At 42.5% G+C, this 8,196-nt stretch overlaps 1 protein-coding gene across 2 annotated transcripts in view; it reads left to right on the top strand.

Moving 5' to 3' along the window:
* Window positions 1-1,043: 1,043 nt before the first annotated feature.
* Window positions 1,044-8,196, top strand: part of DAW1 (dynein assembly factor with WD repeats 1) — a 32,632-nt gene continuing 25,479 nt past the window's right edge. Inside the window, exons 1-2 of one of the 2 annotated variants that reach the window (XM_040228432.1) lie at window positions 1,044-1,132; window positions 6,568-6,640. In XM_040228432.1, the coding sequence (XP_040084366.1) occupies window positions 1,051-1,132; window positions 6,568-6,640 (155 nt within the window). In that variant the 5' untranslated portion in view covers window positions 1,044-1,050. The remainder of the gene's footprint in view (window positions 1,133-6,567; window positions 6,641-8,196) is intronic. The other variant, XM_040228433.1, reaches the window with a different exon arrangement.

Here is an 8,196-nt window from a genome sequence, read left to right as displayed (position 1 = left end):
GATGTTGGCAATTTGATCTCTGGTTCCTCTGCCTTTTCTAAAACCAGCTTGAACATCAGGGAGTTCACGGTTCATGTATTGCTGAAGCCTGGCCTGGAGAATTTTGAGCATTACTTTACTAGCATGTGAAATGAGTGCAATTGTGTGGTAGTTTGAGCATTCTTTTGCATTGCTTTTCTTTGGGATTGGAATGAAAACTGACCTTTTCCAGTCCTGTGGCCACTGCTGAGTTTTCCAAATGTGCTGGCATATTGAGTGCAGCACTTTCACAGCATCATGTTTCAGGCTTTGAAACAGCGCTGGCTCAGAGGTTAAAGCGTCTGCCTCCAATGCGGGAGATCTAGGTTCGATCCCTGGATAGGGAAGATCCCCTGGAGAAGGAAATGGCAACCCACTCCAGTATTCTTGCCTGGAGAATCCCATGGACGGAGGAGCCTGGTAGGCTACAGTCCACGGGGTCGCAAAGAGTCGGACACGACTGAGCGACTTCACCTTTCACCTTTCAGTATGTGGCACAGCCACCCGATATGTAGGCTATCACGCTGAGGTCATTTTTCTTTTGTGGGGGCAGGGACATGAAGGGCCAGGAATGGTAACCGCGAGCGGGAGTTTACTCCCACTCTCCGGATTAGAAAGCTACTGGGTTAAAGCTCGTGTGGCCCAGGCTGCAACTGAGGCCCGTGGTCCCCGGCTGCACCTCGCCCCTTGTGAGATCACCCTGACTGAAGACACCAGGGGAGCTCGTCCACCCACCCCGTACACCTGCACCGAGAGGTGCAGATTCAGGCGAAGGCGGCGCGGGCGGGAGCGTTCTCCCTGCGCGGCACCCTGAACCCCCTGTCCCGCCCCGGGAACCCCCAGGCAGATGCGGGCGGCGGAGGGACCAGGGTGCGCTCTGCACCCGCGCATCTCCGGGACCTCTCAGCCCATCCCCGAACGCCTGAGCTGCAGGATGAGCCCCAACAGCTAGAGCTCCAAGCCCAGCTTCCCAGGAGCTTGCAGTGGCCCCCGCGCATGCGCGCCGGAGCTGTCCGCTGTTTGGACGTTTCCATGGTGACCAAGTCGGTTGGCTGGTGGTCCCCTAGCGAGAAAATGAAGCTCAAGAGCCTCCTGCTCCGGTATTACCCGCCAGGTACGGGCCGGGCCCCCTCTGCTTTCAAGTGGAGGTCTGCACCGGGAGGGTCTGGGGCAGAGGAAAAGTGCTGGGGCCCGAGCGGTGGTGTCCAGAGCGGGTGATCCCTAGGGAAGCCTGGTGCTTCCTAACTTGCGGCTCTTCACTGTTTCGAATGCTGTACTCGGGTTCGCAAAACTTTAAAAAAAAAAAAAAAAAAAAAAAAGGCTTTTTTTTTTTTTTTTTTTTAAAGAAAGTCCTTAAACTTTTAAATGGCTGAGTTGTAATGCTTTGTGGTTACTTAGGAACGAAGTGGAAGGGGAGGGAGAGGGGGCGATTAGTGATGTTGTGGAATATTGTTTCTGAAAGGAAGACGCTGACAAGGGTCACACTGTTTTTTATTTTAAAGGCACCAGAATGATCAAGTAAAGGTTTGTTGAGTATGGGAAGAAAAATGCATGATTAAAAAGCATATTACCTTAGTGACCGAATTCCAGACTGTACATATCAATCCATCCACACGTTTACTGAAGCCCTGCCTGTTGGCTCAGATAGTAAAGAATCTGTGCGCAATGTGGGAGACCTGGGTTTGATTCCTGGGTCGGGAATATTCCCTGGAGAAGGGAATGGCAACCTACTCCAGTATTCTTGCCTGGGGAATTCCATGGCAGGCTCTTGTAGGTGGGGTGGCAAGGATTCCGACAGGACTGAATGACTAAGGCTTTCACTTTACTGTGTACGATTTGTGCTCTTGCAACACGGGGCTTTAAAAAGTTCCAGTGAGCTCAGGAACTATGAAATAAACCAAGAGAATGCTAGAATGCTCTAGTTTTAGAGTAGGGCATTGCTTCTTGGTCTTTTGGCTAAAATCAAGTGTAGAGTAGGACACTCTCGCCTAGTCCTCTTGACCTTTAGAGGATAAGTGAAGTCCACTCATCATACAGATTGACAAGGATAGAAATAGGAGCAGAATTCTTGGCTTCTAATTTGGAACTCACATTGAAACTAAAAATATAAAGTAAAAAGTCCTCAAAACTCGCCACAAGGCAGTAGAAGACAAAATACACATGCTCAATGAAAAGTCTGAACAAAAACTATCTTTAAGATGTCAAATGGGGGGTGATATCACTTTGGATTGGTTTGATTTAGTATAACTTTGGGAGGGGTGGGACTTGAAGAATTTAGCACTGAATATCTCACTGTTCACAGTAATGCATCCAACTGCTTACTCACAATCTCCATGAAGATGTCTAATAGGCACAGACCTCATGGGTCATTTTCTCCAGTCCCCTCCTAGTCGTGTAGCTGTTTCAGGCTGGGCCCAGTCCATGGATGGCATCACCACCCCATCCACTTTTTCTGGCAGAAACCTCAGCCATCCTTTATTTCTCTCTTGTGATTCACTGACCCTCTCTGCACTCCCTTATCCAGTTCATTAACAAATGCTGTCACTCTACTTTCAAAGTGTTTTGTGAGTCCGTCACATTCTTCTCATTGCCTTGGCACAAATTCCTTGACCCCACACACCTTCCTGCTTTCACTTCTATCCCTATCTCCATCCCACCCTCCATCGCTTCTACTTCCTCCATTCCTGGGTTTGTCAACTGGATTCCTGGTTTAACTCCATCTTCTACAGTCTGTATGTCATGAACAGCCAGTGGAATCTGGACTCAGCATTTCCAGTAGTTTTTCATCATGTTCAGAATAAGATCCATACTCTGTAGGATTTAGCTCACACTCACTACACTTCAGATTTCTTTAAATGCTCTTCCAAGACCCCATGGAGGGCATTTCACTCATCTGTCTCTCTGTCTGGACTCAGACGTCCCCAGACTTTGGCCACTTTTCTTCATTTGGTCTTGGTCAGCGTCACCTCCTCAGAGACCTTCCATTATCGCTATTCAAAGAAGCACTTCCCCTCATTGATCTTACTCTCAACAATTTCGTTTTATTGTCTTTTATTATATTTATCAAAGTGCATTTATTGTCTGTGCTTTGAATGACTCCCTCTTTCCCATAAAATGTAAGCTCCATGAGAACTCAGATCTCATCTCTTCTTCAGCTGTAAAAGAGACTCTGGCATACAGGAGGCCCTCAGTGTTTACTGAGTGAGTTTATTAGTAAATGAATGTGTATGATAAATGAAGTTGATCCAGACATAGAACTTGTGATTTTAAAATAAATGTTTAAAAACTCAGGAGCTCCTCCTTCTGCCTCCCTGCATGAGTGCAACTTTGACATGAAGCTAGTAGCAAGTTTGTAGTAAGGACACTCAGTTTTTTTTCCCCTCTTAAGTTTCCAATTAAAATTAGTTAAAAGAATAACTGGATATCAGCGTGTGAAAATGTGGAACTTAAGGATTTGTTTGGTTTTGATTTATTAAGGCATCAGTCAGGTGGTGATAATAACACTTATCCCATACGTCTACTGACTCCCTTTAGCTGGTCTCTCAAATCTCTCTTAGGAGTGAACCTCCTTGAAAAGAATGTTGTCCCCAATTTCTCTTCTCCCTTTTGTCTTGAACTCACTCCTGTCATGGTTTCACCCTCACTGATCCACTGAAACTGTTCAAGATCGTCAATGACCGCCTCCAATAACACTGAATCCACTAGCCACATCTCATCTCAGCCTTTGTCTTTTTTGACCGGGCAGCAGCACTTGATCCGTTGGCTCACTCTGCCCTCCTGTGACACACATTCCATGTTTTCTTCTGCCTCATTGTCACTCCTTGGTCTATCTTGTTAACGTGTCCTCTTCTTTCTGGTCTTAATGTTGGAGTGTCCCTGAGTTCTGTCCTTGGACTTCTCTCCATCTGTCCATGGTCATGCTCAGTCATGTCGGACTCTTTGTGACTCTTCGGACTGTAGCCCACCAGTCTGTCCTGTGCGTGGAATTTCCCAGGCAGGAATACTGGAGTGGGTGGCATTTCCTCCTCCAGGGAAACCTTCTCAGCCTAGAGATTGAACCCACATCTGTGTCTCCTGCACTGCAGGTAGATTCTTTATCTGCTGAGCCATCGGGGACTTCTGTAACTCTACTCATTTGCTGGACGGTCTCATCTATTCTCAAGGCTTAAAAATCATCCTGAGTAGTCCTAAGTACCTGCCTGCCTGCCTGGTTCTTCATTCAGATGTCCAACATACATCTCACATGGGGCCTCTGGTGGTCTACCTCCTGTCAATCAATGGAAGCTCCATTCCTCCACTTAACTTCTGCCAAAACCTTAGACTTGTCTTTTTCTCCTTTCTTGCTCACTCCATGTTTGGTCCAGGGACAAACCCTGCCAGTTCACCTTCAAAATATACACAGAGTTCAACAACTTCTCTCCAGAATCATGGCCACCATTCTCTTTATTGCTAGAGGCTCTATGCTTGCCCCACTTCTGTGGAGGTGAGTCTGTTAAAGCATAAATCTGATTATGTCACCATTCTTCTCCAGCCCTTCAGTGGCTTTCATTCCTTTTAAAGTGAAAGGGCCATGATGCCCAAGGCCATATAAGATCCACCCCCTTGGGCCTCTCTGACTTCACTCCCCCTCCAGCAGCACTTCTCTGCTTTGTGTTCCTCAGGTGGGCGAGGCATGCCCCCAGTCAGGGTCTCTACAGTTGCTGGCTTTTTGCTTGGAATAATCTTCCCCTGGATATTGTTACTTTTAGCTTCTTTAGTTTTTTTTTTTTTTTAATAAAACATAAATAAAGTGAATAAAGTGAAGCCTCCTCCTTCCTAGAATTTGCAACTTCTCCTCATGGTATTTCAGAACACCCTTCCTTGCTTTGTCTTTTCTTAGCATGATCTCAATTCAACCAAAATAAATTTGACTTATTTATCTTGTTTAGTCTCCTCGACTAGAATATCAGCTTCATGAGGGCAAGGACTTTGCTAATTTCACTTACAATGGTATCTGTAGCTCCTAGACTAGAACCTCTAAATGAGCCTCTAGTAGAGCTGGGAGCATAAATGAGTGCTCACATATTTGTTAAATAAATGAACGGTTTAAATGAGATGATGTGGGTTAAGCAGAATGTGTAGAATCCACCTTGAAATGTGAGTGGATCAGACTCTGAATCCAGAATTCTAAAAGCAAGTAAACTCAAGTAAAGCTTTAGACTCATGGTTGTAACTATTGCCTTAATGGTTATCTTATAATAAATAAGATCATCTCACTTAGCATGTTAAATACTTAAATTCTGATCTCTGGCAAGCCACATGATATTGCAAGTTTCCAAGGTACTACTGAATAGCAGGTGGGTGTTAAATAACATTATCAAATAGGAAAAGTATGGCTCACCACTGAATCATTTTCATGTTACCTTTATCCCTTCTGTGTATAAAGCAATTATGTTTCACCTCCTTATCTTTTAATTTCAGTCCTCCCACCCTCTTTTGAATAGCATATAGGTCAGAAGCATTCTTTTGATGGCATCCACTGAATAATTCCTCTCCCTAACCTAGATTCCTGAAGACCAAAGGAATGTCACAGTAATATGGGTAATCAAACTTGGGGCTTTCGCTTTTTACCTTTTATCCTTCAGAATCCCTTTGCTTTGTGAAGAGTAGGTGTTGAATACATGCTTTTCAATTGACTCAGTTATGACAGTCTTTGTTGTTTATTTATTGCATGTGGGCCTCTTGTTCTTTGACCAGAAGAAGGATCTAAATGAGCATTAATTGAACTGGTTGGTATATTGTGCCCTTTAAAGGTTTCTGTTAATTGAATATGAGCTGGGTAAGCAATACTATTTTACCTTTTGAAGCTTTGCCTTTTGGTGCATTGCAGAATTTGGGGAGGGGTGAGTGTCTTCTTACCCAAGTATTCTGGCAATCACACATTACCTATAGTTCAAAGCTAGGAGAAGATCAAGAATATTAAGATACTGTGAGAAACAATCTCTGACGAACAACATATATTCCTGAAAGCATCTTTATCTATTTTCTGCTTATACTTTTCATTGCACATGTCACAGCCTCTTGCTTGTATTGGAGTTCAGAAGCATACTGCCTTAATGTCTTGTCACAGTGAAGCAGTCATATAAATTTACATGTTTCAGATTTTACACTTTATTTTCTAGATTCATTTTTGCATAAACCCAACTAATTTTTAGTAGGTGGCATACAAATGTTTAACATTTTTCATCTTATTAAAAATAAGATAGCTGTGAATAAGGAAAACAATTTTGCCAATTTGCTTGCTAGATTTTGAAAATGCATCTATTTAGGAAAATGGATTATGCTGTGTGGGCTCTGAAGTGCTAGTTCTTTCCAACCTTTCTCTGAGTTATGAGTGATTATATTACTTAATGTTATATTATTTATTTACTCAATTATTTATTGAATATTGCATATGTTTTATGTTGAAAATTTTCAAAAATGGAAAAAAAAAGAAAAAATTGTATCTAAGTAGGTTAACTTTTGGCCTAGGCTGTCATCATAAGTGTTTTATATTTATTTATTTTTTAGGAATTATGTTGGAATATGAAAAAAGTGGACAATTAAAGACCAAATCCATAGACTTGCTTGATCTTGATTCCAGGTAAGGGAGCTATATAATGCAGCATGTGTTTCGTATCCAAAATCATTGTTGGGAAACCCTGATATAGGATGGTGCATAGATAAGCTCATAAAACTACAGACAATACATTACTAAAACAATTGTTCTGGGTATATTATTTCCTGTTCGTTTCAGTGGATTTTATTTTAGTGTCTTGCTGAATGGGCTTTTGGGGTGGCTCAGTGGTAAATGCAATGTAAATGCAAATGCTTGCCATGCAGGAGACTCAGGAGACGTGGGTTTGATCCCTGGGTTGGGAAGATCCCCTGGAGGAGGGAATAGCAATCCACCTTTCTCGTCTGGGAAATCCCATGGGCAGAGGAGCCTGGCAGACTATAGTCCACGGGATCCCAAAAAGTTGAACATGACTGAAGTGATCAAACATGGCTCTTGCTGAATGAGGATGGTGTGGGAAAAGGATTATCAGTCTGTCCTTTTCTTCTTCCCAAACCAACCTTATTTTAAAAAATAAAACTTTTGGTTTGAAAATCTGTTTTGATTCATAACATTTGTTTAAAATCTTTCCATAACATTTGTTGAAAATCTTTCCATTATTATCTTTTGAATTCTTATGCAGGTCTAACTCTGTTGACCCCTGAGTCTTTCAAAGTCATTGTTAGGAACCATCTCTGATTCATTTCCATTCCAAATATTTATTCTTATTCTGAAAGACTGTATTGCTTGAGAGCTGGCACCATATCTTGGACATTCCCTGGGCCTAACTTATGGCAAGTAATCAATGTTAGTTGAATGAAGAGTCTCCTAGTTCAGCACCTTGCACAAACCTGGAGCTCAGGACATGTTTATTTATGAAAAGAAGGATGCCTATTAGACAATGCATTTTTAATGCATTTGCTGAGACAGAAGTAGGCGAGTACAAGGTTATTGGGAGGTGACCCCGGGACAGATCAGAGAATGAGGCAGGGTTGGGCAGAAGGGGAAATGGCCAGGCTCACAGGGCAGAAGTGGCCAGGTTCATGCGTGGCCCTCTTGCTTAGCCAGGGGCTGAGGCCTGCAAAGAAGAGCAAGCCCTGGGCTCAGACTCTGATGTGAATCCTGAAGGAGCTGCAGCTGGGGATGTGTTTTGCAAAATGACCCTATTCTTGATGTTTTGTGGTATACAGACATTAATATTTGTCTTGAATTAATATTCTGAACTAGCAAAATTTACTAGAATTGCTGCAGATTATTTGAATGCTGGGGAAACTTGCATCTGTATTTTTCACACTGGTTCTCTTTCAGGGAGATAATGTTATAGCATTAAGAAATTAATGATCATGATAGTTCTTTGAATGTCTGTTTTAGTGAGGTACTTTCTCTTTCCCCCAAAATATAGCAAACTGAAACTTTCTGAACCTCAGTTTCTTCATCCCCAAAATAGTTATGAATGAAAAGCATTAAATTTTAGAGGGTTGTTATAGGATTAAATGGGAGATCATAGGTAACATGGAAAGTAAAGTAGGATTGGGCAACTTTAATATATATTTATTTTTTTAAAAAAGAGAAAGAGGGAAAAAAAATAAAAGAGCTCTTGTTCA

The sequence above is a fragment of the Oryx dammah genome, unplaced genomic scaffold, assembly GCF_014754425.2.
Source record: "Oryx dammah isolate SB20612 unplaced genomic scaffold, SCBI_Odam_1.1 HiC_scaffold_27, whole genome shotgun sequence".
NCBI classification, from domain to species: Eukaryota; Metazoa; Chordata; class Mammalia; order Artiodactyla; family Bovidae; genus Oryx; species Oryx dammah.
Note: the sequence above shows the minus strand (reverse complement) of the source record. Positions and strands in the feature narration are given on the sequence as shown.